This window comes from Chroicocephalus ridibundus, chromosome 2, assembly GCF_963924245.1.
Source record: "Chroicocephalus ridibundus chromosome 2, bChrRid1.1, whole genome shotgun sequence".
NCBI lineage: Eukaryota > Metazoa > Chordata > Aves > Charadriiformes > Laridae > Chroicocephalus > Chroicocephalus ridibundus.
This window is the reverse complement of record NC_086285.1, coordinates 161,461,089-161,478,692: the sequence shown is the minus strand read 5'-3', so window position 1 is coordinate 161,478,692 and position 17,604 is coordinate 161,461,089. Positions and strand designations below refer to the sequence as shown.

The window sequence follows — 17,604 nt, the reverse complement described above, 5'->3', positions numbered from 1 at the left end:
GGGTCTCCTCTCCACAGGTGCTAAATTTTATGAAACTTACAAGAATTTTTATCTTTGAGACCTTTACATTTCTAGCAAGGACTAGAACAATTTTCATGAGAGGAAGGATAGACATGGTGGACAGCACAATCAAAGACCCATTTCCTTAGAAAACAAAAATAATAGTAAATACAGATAATGAAGAAAATGTAGTAAGCATGTCATGCAGGAGAGGAAATGAAGATCTAGAGGAGATTGTTGCCTTCATTACTACCTAGTAAAATTTTTCCGCGGACAAAAAAAGGTTGGAGTTTTCTTTAAATGTGCTTTTTGAGTGACTCAAAATATTAAACAATTTCAGCTTTGGAACTAATTTGGCGTAGTACATTTTGCATTCAAAAGGCTCTAATGAACCAAAGGGATTTACAGTCAAATGTGAACCTCCATCTATTTTTGAAGGTCCTCTCATTTATTTGGTTGATAATCAGTAATCTCATTACATTCAAGTTCCCAGCTAGAATATATGTAATGAAAAGGCATTGCTGTTAAGACAGTTACGAATTATCATCCTACTTTCCAGAATTTGAAAATTATAGAAGGTGTCGTGGTTAGAAGGTATATAAGTGGTTAACTCTTTGAAGACTCAAAGGAAAAATATTTCATTTAATACAATTATGTTTTAATTTATTTTTCATTGCTTTTCCTTCTATTTTTTCCCATTAAATTCCATGGTCTAACTAACTTTTATAAAGATAATTCATAATCTTTTATTCCATTTTTCTGGAGATTTATCACCGAAGAGGTGAGTTATTGCCATAGACTGCTGTTGAAGAATATAAGTAGATAAAACATTTCTCCCCTCTCCCTTGCTTTCTTTGTGCTAGATCATCTGTAAAATTAAGTTGAAATAGAGCTTAGAAGTGCTTAAGCACTATCAAAACTCAGTCATCTTTCTGCAAGCGTTAGCATTCTGTAGCCACCTGTTATCTAGCTTTAGAGATGCATGGAGATATTCCGTGTCCGATGCAGTAAAATCCTGTTGAAGACGTCTATCAATTAGAAAAATGGAGAAGGCTATAAGATTTAGTTGTATTTTGTCCACAGTATAGGGGAAATATTCAGATTGTATGGCTCCCTTCTTGAATGAAAGATGCTTTTAGGGGTATCACATAAACAGTTTGCTGTAATTTTGCTGTACACTATTTCAGTTTGTGGCACTGCTTTACATCATGTGTTCAGTAGATTATGACTAAATTGATCTCTTCAAAATCCCTTCAAACAAACAGATCAGTTAGTTTTTAACTTCCCAGAAAGGACAGTCGGACAACATCGATTTTTTCCCCGTGTTCCTTTTCTATAATGTTTTCTTGGGAGGCAGATAAAAGGTAATAGTTTTACAGCTTTAGAAATCTGAAATCTTGCATTAACCCAGTTTGAATAAAAGTGGTAGATTTTTTTTTTCTGTGCAGGCATTGATGTACCTTGACAGGCTTGAGAGGTGGGCCCATGCCAACCTCACGAAGTTCAACAAGGCCAAGTGCCAGGTCCTGCACGTGGGTGGGGACAGTCCCAGGCACAAATAAATACAGGCTGGTCTATGAGGGGATTGAGAGCAGCCCTGAGGAGAAGGACTCGGTGGGTGAGAAGCTCAACATGAGCCAGCAATGTGCGCTCGCAGCCCAGACAGGCAACCGCATCCTGGGCTGCATCAAAAGCAGCGTGGCCAGCAGGTCGAGGGAGGTGATTTTCCCCCTCTACACCACTCTGGTGAGACCCCACCTGGAGTACTGCATCCGGCTCTGGAGCCCTCAGCACAGGAAAGACATGGACCTGTTGGAGTGGGTCCAGAGGAGGCCACAAAAATGATGAGAGGGCTGGAGCACCTCTGCTGTGAGGACAGGCTGAGAGAGTTGGGGTTGTTCAGCCTGGAGAAGAGAAGGCTCTGGGGAGACCTTATAGTGGCCTTCCAGTACCTAAAGGGGCTATATAAAAGATGGGGAGGGACTCTTTATCAGGGAGCGTTGCGATAGGATAAGGGGTGATGGTTTTAAACTGAAAGAGGACAGATATAGATGAGATATTAGGAAGAAATCCTTTACTGTGAGGGTGGTGAGACACTGGAACAGGTTGCCCAGGGAAGCTGCGGATGCCCCATTCCTGGAGGTGTTCAAGGCCAGGCTGGATGGGGCTTTGAGCAGCCTGGTCTAGTGGGAGGTGTCCCTGCCCAGGGCAGGGGGGGTGGGTGATCTTTAAGGTCCTTTCCAACCCAAACCATTCTGTGATTCTAAAACTGGAGGGACCCAAAGACCTTGAAGAGAGGGATTGCTGTGTTCATGAACACAAGTGCCCTGCATCAGATTAGCTGGAGTAGTTTTTCATAATCATCGCAATTAAGAAAGAGAGTGAATAACTACAACTATATGCACATCTAAAAGTATTTTGTTGTGAATGGCAGATACTTTTATTCATAGTCTAATTCTAAGAATCAGTTTTTAAACTCTGCCAAATATTCAGTCTTCTGTTTTTTTTATGTATTTTATTTCCCATGTTTAAATTCTGTAATATTATCAGGGCTTCTAAAACCAATTTATTATTCATGCTCAATTAGTTTGATTCAGGAGTGATTCTATTTTGAACATTTAAATTGCTGTTTTATGTGAGTCCTATAATATTTTGAAGGCTCAGCTTGTTAGTAGGAGAGTTGTTTTAAGTTCCTGTAAAGATGGTCAATGATAGAATTCTTGAGTTTTTTTGGTAGAGCTCATGATATACAAAAATAGCATAAAATATTTAAATTCTTGATGCAAATCATTTTCTGATTTCTAAAGGAGCTGTATTTTTTTCTCCTAAAAATTCTTAACACAACACTGTGCAGGTTTTTCTCTCCCCAGTTTCCACTGGGGAACCGCTATCAGTAAAAGGCCAGCCGTATTCTCCTGCTGTACACCCTGTGCTGCAATTTATGAACACTTGGTTCCATCTCCCATCAAGATTTTGGGAAGGGGGGAAGAGTGGAAGAATATTGTTTTGCTTACTGGTTTGGGACAGACTTAGTTTAACTGATGACAGTCTTTTCTGGTAAACTGATAACAGTCTTTTCTGTTGAAAATGACTTTTTTTTTGTAGCTTACAGAATGGTGATTGTGGGTTTATGACACATCTGAATGGATTTAATAACAGACTGTTGCCAAGGGAGCTTTCCTGCTTGCCTCTTATTTCCCAGTTCACTTCCCCTTTTTTGCACCGGTGGTTGTGCTTGTGTCAGCCTGTGGTAAACTGGTTCAAAAAAGTGGCAAAATAAATATACATCCACGTGCACAGTCACATACCCATTTTCTCTGTCAGAGGATTTTTTTATCTACCAGTTTTGCTTATTCAATTGTCTCACACTGTGGCCGGGCAAGTTTGGAAAGTTGGACACTGGAACAGGTTGCCCAGAGAAGCTGTGGATGCCCCATCCCTGGAGGTGTTCAAGGCCAGGCTGGATGGGGCTTTGAGCAGCCTGGTCTAGTGGGAGGTGTCCCTGCCCATGGCAGGGGGTTGGAACTTTCCAAGGTCTTTAAGGTCCCATCCGACCTAAACCATTCTATGATTCTGTCTACTCTGAGTAGGCAAAATACTGGTGACCTGGTTCACCTAACTTAGGTGAGTAAATTTTTATACTGGTAGCATAAAAGTCTATTAAACGGTCCAGCAGTCTTTTCAGGAAATGCTCAAACATCCTGAAAGGCAGAAGGGGACGGAGGAGGTTCAGTGCAGAGCATCTAATGAGGATCTTCCTCTCACATTCAGGAAATGGGAGGTCTGAAAGAGGTAACCCTGTGTATAGAGCAGTTCAAGATTGGTTTTCTTTTAACTGACTTGTTCTAAATATAGAAGAATTCGCTTCTATTTTAGTCATATTTAAGTACGGAAACACTTGTCTGGTGTCTAATGTCTGTTTTATCATCTTTATAGTGAAACCACAGATTAAAGCACGTCTCCTGTACTGTAATGACAAGGCCCCATCTCACTGGGCTACTACAGTGTAATGTGGGAGATGCAGTCCTGCTGGAGAACCTGGCATTTGTGGGAGAGGGAGTGACAGGACGAAATGATAATACTCTGGTAACATTTCGGTTGAAAACTTGGAAGATCAGTTCTGATCAACCGGCAGAATCTTTAGTACAGAACTAAAAGCATTGTTAAAAAACAGTAGTCTAAAAAAGCCACTTTCAGATCCAGCCACTTCAGTGAGCAGCAGACTCGGCTGATGTCCCATCTGATAGAAAAAGCTTCAATAGCCTTACATACTCCCAAATGGCCTCTTCTTAAAATATCTCCATTTCCCACTTTAAATGACTCCGAAGGTCCCACAGGATCTCCATCTTTCTCCCTTGTCTACAGCACTGCTTTCCTCAACTTAATGTCCCCGAAGTCTTTCACATGTGGTGTTAGGTACCCCCCCTCCATTACTGACTTTTCCCATGCACTTTGCCTGCCTTTTCCTGATGCTTTTTCTCATCTGCAAGCTAAAAGTTTTTTTAGGAAAACTAGATTTAGTAATTTGTTAACCAGCTGGTTGTGTTTGGACTGTGTGCTTTCTGTGGTTTAGTTTTGCTGTTCTTGTAATTGTTGTTTCAGAGACTTTCTGTTAATACTGCATATATTTCGTAAATAATATCTTCAGGAACCTGCTCTTTATGTTGAACAAGAATTAATTTCATACTTTTGTTAAAGAAATAGCTAATGCATCATTCTGTGAACTTTCTTCTTTCTATTCAGGTGTTTCATTTTATATATACTTATATTAGAATGACAGTGAGAATCTGTTAAAAATATATTGAGTATGTTGACTCTGTCTTTTGCTTTCTAGGCTCTCATGTGTCAGATTTCTTTTATTCTTACTGTAAATTATTTTCTCTGTCACAAAGGTGTGTTGTACTTTTCTTCTCTTCAGCTTCTAATCGGGTGAATTGAAAGGAGATCAGATTCTAATATAATATCCAGGAAAAAGAAAATAAAGGGAAACTTACTAAATTTCAGTTTTACCCGAAGTTCACTTCGTTACTTAATTCAAAGATACTTCCATGTGCAACCTCTCTTACCTCCTTATGCCCAGTATATGACAGAATTACAGGCCCTGTAATATTTTTATCCTAGGATGGATGGGTGTTCATCTACATATTCCACGTCCTGTTTTCTTTTTGTTATTCGGTATATAGTCCCTCATTTATTTGTCATTTTTCAGTATCAAACCAGAAAGCAACATATTTTTTTCAAAGATTTTTCTATAGTACTTGTTAGTGGAATATGAGGATTTCACAAATACATATATATAATTGTACTATATATATGTGAATAAATACATAAATATACAAATTATATAATTTCAACTTTTGAAGATAACAGCATTCCCATTGAACGTGTGGGTTAGATGAGTTACAGGCAGACAAAGAAGTTAAAAAGGAGGGGATCAATCAATAATGGGTGCTTGGTTTGATATACATGAGGTTTTGTACGTTGTTTTTTTTCAGTGTAAATTAATATTGCTATGAATTTTCATTACCTTCAATGCTAACTGTGGAAGCCCAGCATTAAGTTTTTCCAGCCACTGTTCAGAAAATAAAGAACACCCAACTAAATAATCTCAGTTCAATCGCATCTCAAAATACGCTTATTTTTGCCTCAACTAACTGTAAAGCTCTGATGGATGGAATCTGATCTTATTGCTTGTATTAGAACCCCTTTATTCCTGCTTCTAATGGAGATTAAGAAGTGCACATGGAACATACTCTTTTATTCTGATGGAGTGGCACCATGCCGCAAAATATAAGCAGTAAAATATCTGTTTAAGAAAAAGATGTGCAGACTTTTAAATACAGACGAACCAGTGTCTTTCCCCCAGCCTCAGCTTGGCTGAAATTTTCAAAGGATGTAGTATGAGGCAGAAACAGAAAAATTAAAATTGCATTTTGACAAGTCACAGTTTTTCAAAGGTGGAAGTATTTGGATGTAGGATCTCAAAATAGGAGGAGGCATCAAGCACCATGAATAACCCTCAGAACTAGTAGTCCTGGCCTGTTATTTAAGCAGATCTGTGGTGGAAGTACTGGTGTCTTCTGGAAGTGTATCCATCATTTTATGAACATGAATTTAACAACAGAAACTAAAATAGTTGAACTAATGAATACAGGGCTTAATGTTGTCTTTATGCTTGTAAATTATAGACAATGCGTGTTTTAATATGATATTTTTAGTGAACATTTTTTGTTCTTGCTTATAGGAGCCACAAAAATTGTTCCCGTTGAAGCTGCTCCCCAAGAAAGTGAACCCACAACTCCAGAGGCAACAGTTCAAGACCCATCGCAACGAAGAGGATACCAAGAATATGCCATTCAGCAAACCCCATATGAACAGGCAATGAAATCAAGCAGGTAATTTTGAAGTACTTATGTTTGCGTTCATTAAATGCTTCCCTGTCCATTTTCATGAAATTGAAATATTTTCTGAGTCTTTTAAACAAAGGAACAGCTGAAAATAATCTGTGCATAGCTTGTAGAACTTAAAAAGCCTGTGGAGAATACCATTTTAAAATAAATTAAAGTAAACATTTCTGCCATCGTGAATATCTGTGCAAATTTTGACGACGTATGTCACCAATTTTCAATATTGTAAATATAACTGGTTTGGTTTCTTTTCAGGTTGGGTCCAACTCAACTGAAGATTTTTACCTGTGAATACTGTAACAAAGTGTTCAAATTTAAACACTCCCTCCAAGCACATTTGAGGATACATACAAATGAAAAACCTTACAAGTGTTCATACTGCAGTTACGCCAGTGCAATCAAAGCCAACCTTAACGTTCACATGCGGAAACATACAGGGGAGAAGTTTAGCTGCGATTATTGTACGTTCACTTGTCTCAGCAAAGGCCATCTCAAAGTCCATATTGAAAGAGTTCATAAGAAAATTAAGCAGCATTGTCGCTTCTGCAAAAAGAAGTACTCAGATGTTAAAAATTTGATCAAGCATATCAAGGAAACACATGACCTTCAGGATAAAAAGGTGAAGGATGTTTTTGATGAGCTTCGCTTGATGACACGAGAGGGCAAAAGACAACTTCTTTATGACTGCCATATTTGTGAACGCAAATTCAAAAATGAACTCGATCGTGACCGCCACATGCTTGTTCATGGTGATGAAAGGCCCTTTGCTTGTGAGCTCTGTGGTCATGGAGCCACTAAATACCAAGCCCTTGAGCTTCATGTGCGAAAGCACCCATTTGTATACGTGTGTTCTGTGTGCCTGAAGAAATTTGTCAGTTCTGTAAGACTCCGTGCTCACATCAAAGAAGTCCACGCAGATTTGCAGGAGAGTTCTGTTTTTAACAGTTCTATCAATCAGAGTTTCTGCTTGCTTGAGCCGGGAGGGGATATCCAGCCAGAAGCCCTTGGTGACCAGCTAGCACAAAATGCAGCTGCATCAACTGTCACGAGTGCTGATGCTAGTAACACACCGCAACCATCTGCTTGTAAAGGTGAATCAACAGCTGCAGATGTAAACCATAATGGTCAACACAATGGTGACCTAAAAATTGGTACGGTTCCTTTGTTAGAATTTGAAAACCCTCCGGCGGAGAATGTCACAGAGATGCTGTGTCAGACAACAGACGTTCAATCCTGTGTAGCATCAGATTGCTTTCTCCTCAAAAACGGTACTTCTGGTTCTGATGAGTTAAAAGTGTCTCCTGCAAATGAAGAGGAGGTTAATCACTGCAGTTCTGGGAATGAGCAGGGTGAAGACATTCAGCTTTTGCTGCCTGAAGACAAAAGTTTAAATCCGAGTCAGAACAATGCAATGACTGAGAACCTTCCAGTCTCTGAAGAGAGAACTCAATCTGGTCCTTCTAGTGAGTCAGAAACAAGCAATCCGCCAATTCAGAATTCAACAGAAACCACAAACCCTTCGCCAGCACCAGAAGCTAACGCAGCCGTCGGTCCGCAGGCAGCCCCTTCTAACGCAGCTCCATCAGACAGCGGCAGCGGAGCTGTTGCCTTTATGCAGATCTTGGATAGCTTGCAGAAGAGACAAATGAACACAGAGTTGTGTGAGAGGATAAGGAAGGTTTATGGAGACTTAGAATGTGAATATTGCGGTAAGAAGCAGTAGAATTATGTTAGGTTTTTTTAAATGTTATGTAGTGGGCCATCTTTTTCCTCCTCTGGTTTATAGTGTTTGATATATTTGTGTATCTTTGTAGCAGTATTTATTTTGTAGTTCAGTATGGATTCTGGGGTCCAGCGAGATAGTTACTTTGTGCTATATAAATACTGTGAAATGACTCAAATCTCAAAAAACCCCCACTAGCGGAGTATAGCATAGCAATGCTGCGTTAGGCTCAATTTTACATTGATGTGGAATTTGATAAAATTAGATTATTTCTGTCCACGTGCCTCTCCCCACCTCATCACTTTCACTGGGGCCAAGCACAGCAGATTTAGGCATGTGACCAGCACACGTTGGTCAGTGCTTCAATGCTCAAGCTTCATTATCAGCTTTGTATAAAATTCAGAGTCTTTTTCATATGGTATGGAAGGATGTGCGATAATACAGTCTGTGCTATACATATACTGGCATATTTTTGTGTACTTGCTTTGAACCAATTTTTTTGAAACAATTTTCATTATGTCGTATCAAATCAAAACTGTTCTAACTGTTACTGGTTTTCTGAGTTTATGGAAGTGGGAAGAATACACCATTCCCACTTACTCTAAATGAAATTTTGTGTTTACATAACTGGAAGGGAAACACTTTAGGATTTATCTTGTGGTTCATCCTTGAGAAGGGAAAAGAAAAATTGAAGAAAAAAAAGAAAGTTTTGAAACACCATAACATTGTACGTTAGATAAATTGCTATGCACTTTTTATTTTTGGTGCTATTATGTCAGAAAAGCTTTTAGGAAGCAATAGCATAAAAGGAAGTAAGAAAAAAGATTTTGAAAGTCTCTTTTAGTGTGCAGTTCCTTTCAGATCCTTTGCATAGAATAGATTTAAAGGACTTTCTCATTAGGAAAAAGATCATTGATATGTATTAAAGTTGCCCATGTTAGGCTGTTTCAGGACATAAGACATGTTTTTAGACAAAAGTGGGTTTTGTAAACATATTTTCAGTCGCGAAGTATCTTTAGGACAAGTTTTCATTACAGACAAAAGGGACAGGATTCAAACAGAAAATTGGGTATGTATTGGAATTTTCATTAATAATTGTTTAGAACTTACTTTCTTCATGTCTAAATTTATTTTCAGGCAAGTTGTTTTGGTACCAAGTGCATTACGACATGCATGTTCGTACGCATACTCGAGAACATTTATATTACTGCTCCCAGTGCAATTATTCTTCCATCACCAAAAATTGCCTTAAACGTCACGTCATTCAGAAACACAGTAATATTTTGCTGAAATGTCCCACAGAACATTGTGACTACTCTACTCCGGATAAATACAAGCTCCAGGCACATCTTAAAGTTCACACAGAACTGGTAAGTAACAAACAAAATGGTATGTTTGTCTAAATTCAGTGTCACCATCATAGTGTTTGGAATAGTGTGGCAATATTTGAAGACATAGGTAAGAGTTCTTACCTGAGCTCCCTCTGCATAATTCTGTGCAGGGAATACATGAGTTACAGCAACTAGATATTTCACAGAATCATAGAGTGGTTTGGGTTAGAAGGGACCTTAAAGATCACCTAGTTCCAACCTCCTGCCATGTGCAGGGACACCTCCCACTAGACCAGGTTGCTCAAAGTCCCATCCAGCCTGGCCTTGAACACCTCCAGGGATGGGATATCCACAACTTCTTTGAGGAACCTGTTCCAGTGTCTCACCACCCTCACAGTGAAGAATTTCTTCCTATTATCTCATCTAAATCTCCCCTCTTTCAGTTTAAAACCGTTACCCCTCATCCTATCACTCCACTCCCTCATGAAGAGTCCCTCCCCATCTCTCCTATAGGCTCCCTTTAGACACTGGAAGGCTGCAATAAGGTCTCCCTGGAGCCTTCTCTTCTCCAGGGTGAACAACCCCAACTCTCTCAGCCTGTCCTCACAGCAGAGGTGCTCCAGCCCTCTGATCATCTTCGTGGCCCTCTGCTGAACTCAGTCCAAGAGGTCCATGTCCTTCTTGTGCTGAGGACTCTGGAGCTGGACACAGTACTCAGATGGGGTCTCACGAGAGCAGAGTAGAGGGGCAGAATCATCTCCCTCGACCTGCTGACCATGCTTCTTGTGATGCAGCCCAGAATGTGGTTGGCTTTTTGGGCTGCAAGCGCACATTGCTGGCTCGTGTTGAGCTTCTCATCCATCAACACCCCGAAGTCCTTCTCCTCAGGGCTACTCTCACTCAATCCATTCTCTGCCCAACTTGTATTTGTGCTTGGGATTGCTGTCACCCATATGCAGGACCTTGCACTTGGCCTGGTTGAACTTCATGAGGTTTGCACAGACCCTCTTGTAGTAGTTTCCATTAGAGTATGTCTGTATCCATTTTTTCCCTTTGATTTTCCCAGTATTCTCAGATTCTTTGAGTTTTGAGGGAGCAAAATGTGGTCTGGTACTATTGTTACTTTACTTAATTCCATGGACCTGAACTTCCTTCCTTCATAAATAGATGGCTATGGTAAAATGAAAATATGTTCCTCTCTTAAATACTACAGACAGAAGAAGCTGAAGTTGTTGAGAAGAATTATTTTTTTTCCCAGTATCTTTGGCTAGTTGTAGCTGATCTCTTTTGACATCTATCATTTTCTGTTGTGGTTACAAAGATGAAGAGATCACGTTTTAAAGGCTCCTATCTTATTCAGTAAGCCTTCCAGCTCTGAATGCTGTGGTGTTAAAAACAGGTCTGGTCTACTTCTTCAACGTGCCCTGTTACACGTGTTCTGTGAGACTACGCGAAGGGCTGCATGCCTGACTGAAAGCCCTCTTTGCACAAAACATTGCTTTGTGATCTTGCTCTGAGCCAACATTGTAACATGAATAATCTTTGGGGAAATATGTTTTCTACATCAACCCTACTTGCATGTGTTTCAAAAGTATGTTTTTAAAAACGTATCACGGTATTCAGAATAAGAAATATTTTAAAACTAAGGAATGGGAATGTTATTCATTGTTGACTAAGATGTTTTTTTAGAAGTGAAATTATTTACATGCTTTTCGTGCAAGATTAAGAAAAACCAATTATTTTCACATTATGTGTGTGATTCTCACACATCAGTGTCGTCTTGCTTTTTCTTCTTGGTGTTGTGTTATTTTCCATGAGTAGCCCAAAGAGGTTAAGCTATTGTAAGAAAAGGTCTGCGTGCCATGGACTTCTTTTCCTACCACATGGCAGGATCCTCTCTGCTTGCAAAGGTATAATTGATCTGGGACATTCTAGACTTGTGTATACCTAAAGAGGTTACAGTGTGCGTGCAGTCACAAGTGGTATGAATACAGGTAAGCTCCTTCTTTTTCCAAATTGACCTCTAGAAAAGGGTGTTTGGCAAGAGCCTGCTCTCCCAGAATAACGAATTTATTCCACTTTTGACTGTAGTCTTTCCTGAAGGCCATCTGGAGTGCTTAGGGGGAGCATAGTACCTCATACGATTTTATATGAAGATACTGGTACTGAAGTACAGTTTAGGATTCCATAAAATGGTTGGCAGGCATGCTATTTGTACTTAAACTTTGTTGACTGATAGTGCGAGAAAATTGGCAGGAGCTACGTCCTCGCAATTTGGGTTTTTAATAATTTGTGAGGTAAAATACTTCCAAAAGGCAATTTATCCTTCTTCTGGATTTTATTCTTATTCCAGCAGAGGAAAAAAGAATGCCAGTTGTTTAATAGCAGCACTCACTCTTCTATCCTTTAAGAACAAGGAAATACTCATACAGATGGGCCTTCCTTCATTTTCACTGTCATTGTCTTGTAAATAAGTCTTACAGATCCTTGATAGAATGCACCACCGATGACACATTCCTCCTCATCACGTGAGAAAGCAACATCACAATTTACTTCAAGTACTGTGATAAATATTGTTGTCACACTTCCTTTTGCTAGTGAAATGTAATGTTTGAATTAAAGATTTGTGCTGATTTTTTTTCCCGGATGTGGACAATTCCTGCACAGCTACTTAAAAAAGCTGTTAACAGACTGTGCCTAGTGGTTTCAGGACATCTTCTGCAGTCAGCAGGTAGGCTCTTGGACAACACTTCCCGCAGCTAAAGTTCCTTTAAAGGTGTTTGTAACAGAACAGAACACTTCACCTCCTACTCTTGTAAAGTACTAGTCTTTTGTAACTGCAGGAGAGCTTTAAAAAACAAAACAGGTGACACAAAAGGGAAGATTTTTTCCCCCTTCTGTCCCCCAATTCTGTAGGCATTTTAAACAGAATCTGAATCTGTTACAAAATGTGCGGAAAGCTCCCTTAATAGACATTCTTTCAGGCTGCTCTTGAATTTATTAAGTTTATGATGTCCATCTGATGGCAAAATTCTGTGTAAATGATGTCTGAGACTATTTAAGGAAAAAGAGCCTAAAATTAGTTACCTTATATCCTTATGTAAGTACCTGTTTTTCAAGTGTGATGAATGTCTGACAGCTCCCACCAGGAGGATCATTTTCATGATACTAAAGAGAACCAAGAAAACGCATTTCAGAATTAAAAGCAGTGTGACAGCGAGATCTTTCAGAATTATGCTTACCGATGCTTACCCTCAAATATATTTGAGTATTTAAATGGATTGAAAAAATCATGTACTAGAATTTACTCAGTAACTAAACTTGGCGGTTTTCATATTGGTCCTTGTGCCCACTGCTTGGTGTATTTACTTAACGCATACCTCACTGAACAGGACCACTCATTCCAAAATATAGTACTTTAACAAACTATGCACCATTAAATGTGGAAAGCTACTTCAGTGTTAATTTTAGTTGGCAAAATCAATACTTAATAAATGTTAAACTTAAAGCTTCCTCAGAGACAGTCAATATCACAACCTCCGTTGAGTTCCTTGTATGAATGCATGTCTTTCCTTACCTTGTTGCTGGCTGCTTTTCAACTGGATCCTTGTCGTCTTTGCTGAACAAGATGAATGATGGTTAATGAAAAGCAGCTTATTGTTCATCCCTGTCACACAGTGTATGGCCACCCATTTTATTCTCTGTGCGTCATCCAGGTCTTGCACTGAATTTGGGGTTGTTTATTCCCTGGGGGATGATGAAGGGGACTGCGTATGCGCTGCCTGTTGCCTCAGTATTGGCTACACATCATTGTTACAGGGAAGATTTTTACTTTTGAAGTCTGGCAATTCAGGCTCAGCTTGATTTAAAACCAACATTTTGCATATATTCTCTGATTTTCAGTAGCCGTCTTTCACCTCTACGTCTTGTGTAGTGGTTTTTGACAATTCTTGGCATTTATGGAGCTCTTTAGAAGTTCAGACCATGACATGTGTGAATCACTTCAGTGTCATAGTGCCTAGGAAAGGGGTGGGCAGTTTATAATGACTTTAGAGTAATTTATAGTTATGAATGAGGTAATGGTAACATTAGGGACCAGTTGTGGAACTAAACAATGCCGATGTAGGCACCAGAGTTTGTTTACAACCTCCAGTGGGTTTTACAATACTCAATATGCTGAGCACATAAACACCACAGAGGGGTTTGTGTCTGAAATTATTTTAAATCTGTATAGTAATAGATATAGTAATAAATCTGTATAGTAATAGATATTCCAAGATAAGCACCTCTGTAAAAAAATGGAGTTCAGACCTGGAACCGCCCCTTGCTCTTGGGTGCCTGTGTCTGCATTCACGTATGTTTCAGGATGTGAAAGATTCTTGTCTTCGGAAAGGTGCTTAGAAATTTTATTATGCTGCTGACCTTTCATATAATAGCGTAATTAGAGCTTTCGGTAGGAAGTGAGATACTCGAGCTCTGATTGCTTGTTTCCCCTTCCTGAGGAGCCTTCATTTTCAGACCGTCACCAGTCTGGCTGTGATACCTTTACCTCTGGAGCTCTGCCACCGCGTAGGCAAGAATGCAAGGTACTGGAGAGGGAAGGAATTCACCAAGAAAATCTATGGTCCAGCGATCAAACGCTTGGTTAGAAAATGGCTTTTGTTCTCGGTCCTTGCTTCCATAATGAGTTTCAGCTAGCCATTCATTTTTACTATTTATGTCACGATAAAATGCTTAAGCAGTACCGTCCGCAGGTGCTTGTCATTTTGTGAGCTGTGATTTCTGTTGCTTGCCAGACTTCATAAACGTCTGTCTAACCATTTGCAAATTTTTCCGTAGCCTCCTTCACACGTGTGCAAAGCTGCCTCCTGGGTACATCAGATCCGTTCAGCTAAGTTGCATTTTAATAGGACATCATCTTAAATCAGGAATCTTTTGTGAAAATTTTGATTTGAACGTCATGACAACTGTGGTGAAGATTTCCGGATGTCTTCACTCCTCAGAAATGTAACTCGGGGGCCTAATTCTGTTCCCATAGACGTTAGAAATTAAATTTCTGTTGATCTGAGTGTGTGCAGGAGCAGGCTTTGGCTCTCTATTCCTCTATGAAATCACAAAATCAAATGTTGTGTTAATTGTGTTGTGGGAACTTTTGCTGGAAATCCTCTCGGAGTACCGATACTTAGTAGAGCTTTGTTTTATGGCCTGCTCGTAAAATCCTGTCACTGCTACTGAAAGGAGGGGAACGGATTGTTATTTCTGTAACATAGTTGTCTAATTTGGGCCTGAACATTTTTTATGGCAGCCATGGTCTTAATTTTACATGATTAATGAAACTGGTAACAAAGCAGTCTGGAGTTCACAGTGTCTCTTTCAAAATTAGTGGCAGAATTGCCGTATACATCATACAACATACGGTCATGTGTATTCAATGTATGTTCATAAAAGAAGATATTTGTGTCATCAGAATGTCTCTTTACTGATGAGTGCAGGAGAATAGCTGCTGATGTTTCTGCTGTTTTGCCGTGTAGGTCGTATTTAGTACTATTTGATTCATTAAATAAACTTCATAGTGGTCTGTTGGTTTAAATGCTACATATACAGAGGGTTTTCATTTTTCTTTCGATGACTGTACACGAGTACACTTAGCCCTTGAATTATCTTGAAACACGTGCTTTAGAGAACCAAAATTCTCTTCAGAGAGCTGCAAATTGGTAATGCAATATAGCTGATACTTTCTCAGCACAATTTTAATTCATTCATATAAAGAGAAAGGCATTGTGATTCCTGTGTAAGTGGCCTTACTTTTTAATGAAACATAGCATAAACAAGAAAATTCAGTGACAGTAATAGATTAATCTTTTCACTGAGTTTAAGAATTTTTATGGAACTCATTTATTCCTGATTTGTGGAATGTGAACAGTAATTCCAGTCAGAAAGCTAGCTTTATTTTGGAATTATTTTAAGTTTCTTATATTTTCTCAAATTGGCTATTGGGGGGATTAATTAAATCTCAGGAAGTGTGGAAGAGACTTTGAAATTTAAGTAGGTCATTAGACTAGGCAGCTGGTCTCTAACAAAGGTAGATCCATCTCTCTTGATACTTCGCTTCTGTTTGTGCCCTTCAAAAAAAAACAACCAAATGCATTTAGGAGGCAGGCACTGCGATAAGGCACAGGATAAATAATTTATTCTTACCAGAGGAAAACTTGCATGCTGAGAATGTGATGAAGGTATTACTACAACCTCAGACTAAGTCCTTCAAAGTGTCTCTATCATTGCCTATGACAAGGGCACTCTGAAGAGCTAAAGCTGTGGTGGGGCACACCTCCTTCGGGGTCTGTGTTGTGACCTGGGTGCTCTGAAATGCTTCCTTTGCAAGGGAGGATTTCCTAAAGGCTGGTTTTGAGAGGGACGGGATTACTCTGAAGGACCAGCACTGTCACAAGCTCTCAGGGCACCGACGGAAGTACACTTAAACATGCAAAACTAGTAACGTAAGCTCCATAAGTCGGTGGCACTGCCCTGAAAGAAGAACCATGAAAGGTTTGACTTCAGCTTCTTTCGATGAGAGACTGGAGCTTGACACATATGCTTTGAAGGCACTTGGTGCTCAGAAGCGCAATCTGTTTGTTACACCGCAGATCCCCCTTCTGAAGATCATTTACTGCAGAACTTGGTATAGATAATTTTCTAACTGGTTGAAGAAAGCTGTTTGGAGTATTTCGTTATTGAAAAATTTTGTTACCGTCATTATGTGGAAAGATTGTTCTTGGTGCCCGTGCTTTCATGTTGCTCTAGAGCTCTTGATGATTTTGATGTTTTCTATCAGGCCTAAGCTTATAACCTTGCCTTCCTGAAGAGTACTAGCAAGGATGTAAAGTTGTCACAATTACAGCATTTTACTTAAAGTAGTGCGTATGGAATGGAGTGTTGTATTATTGTTTTTTTATGCTTGTTTAACTTTATGAAACAACAAGGTGTATTTGTCCTAGTGTTTTGAGCACACTGAGAAATACTACAATGAGTATTAAAGACCAGCAACACCCGACTGTACGTTAGAAGTATACTACTTTTTTTTTTTTTTAAATTTATTGTATATTTTGAAACCAGATATATAGGAAGTTTAAGGAACAGACTGAGATCTGTCAAGAAATTTCAGCTGGCCCCTCAACAGCCCCTAAATGATACTGTGTTTATGTTTTTCTTACACATGCCAAATTGTGAACGTGATGGTACGATCCGGTCTTTGAAAAGGTGCAACCATTGCTATACAGCTTTATTAGAATTAATCTACAATTTTTCATTTGAGCAACTTGTTTATGTAGAAATTTAAAATCATGAGTAGCAGGTTTAGGGATAATAGGTTGTATCATTTGAGAGACCATAATGCCGCAAATTAACAGCTCTTTCTCGAGAAGATTTTGTCAGCGTTGTAGGCTTCAGCTAGGATTCTCTGCTCTTCCTTCTTCACTTGAGATTCTCAGGGGTCAAGATGGTGACTACCCCGAGTCCATCACAGCAAGATACTCTCCTTGGCTCATGGTGGTTATGCTTTAGGACCTGCCATCCCCAGTCTCTGGTGCGGGTTTTCTCACAGGAGCAAATGGCCTTCTAACAGCACAGGCAGAATTCTCCTTGTGCCATTGCCATGTTAATGGCCATGAGAGCTTTGTATTCCATATCCTACTGTCATGAAATTTTTTTATTGCTATTTCAGCCCATGACTTCTAGGGCTACCTCTGGTTTTAATTTTTAGGTACTTCAACACAGGGATTTCTTTCTCAGAGGTACAGGATGCTGAATGCAAATACCCGTATCGTATTCCAAAACCTGTTTGCTATGAAAACTCCTCAGTTTTTGCCTTTTTTTTTTTTTTTTTAAAAGGGCTGTCCATTTATACATGTATAACTGTGGAATATACACATATACACAATAACCTCCTTGTACGTTTTTCCTTGCTATTTAGAGGTGCTGTTTGGTCTCAGGTCAGAAACTGATAGAGTGCAGGATTCTTATTCTCCTGTTAACTCCAGATTTCTCTTTCATAACACAAGGTTCTGTCTCTTTTTGGTACACTAATCTTCCTTCCACACTCTTCGAGACGTTTTCTGTCCTCTTGAAATAACTAGTGAAACATCTA

The 17,604-nt window shown here is 39.3% G+C and overlaps 1 protein-coding gene across 1 annotated transcript in view; it reads left to right on the top strand.

The window, feature by feature from the left end:
* The window catches only part of ZFAT (zinc finger and AT-hook domain containing), a 95,532-nt gene that overhangs the window by 33,394 nt on the left and 44,534 nt on the right, over nt 1–17,604 (top strand). Inside the window, exons 5-7 of the mRNA XM_063327579.1 lie at nt 6,245–6,395; nt 6,663–8,116; nt 9,268–9,500. Of these exons, the coding sequence (XP_063183649.1) occupies nt 6,245–6,395; nt 6,663–8,116; nt 9,268–9,500 (1,838 nt within the window). The remainder of the gene's footprint in view (nt 1–6,244; nt 6,396–6,662; nt 8,117–9,267; nt 9,501–17,604) is intronic.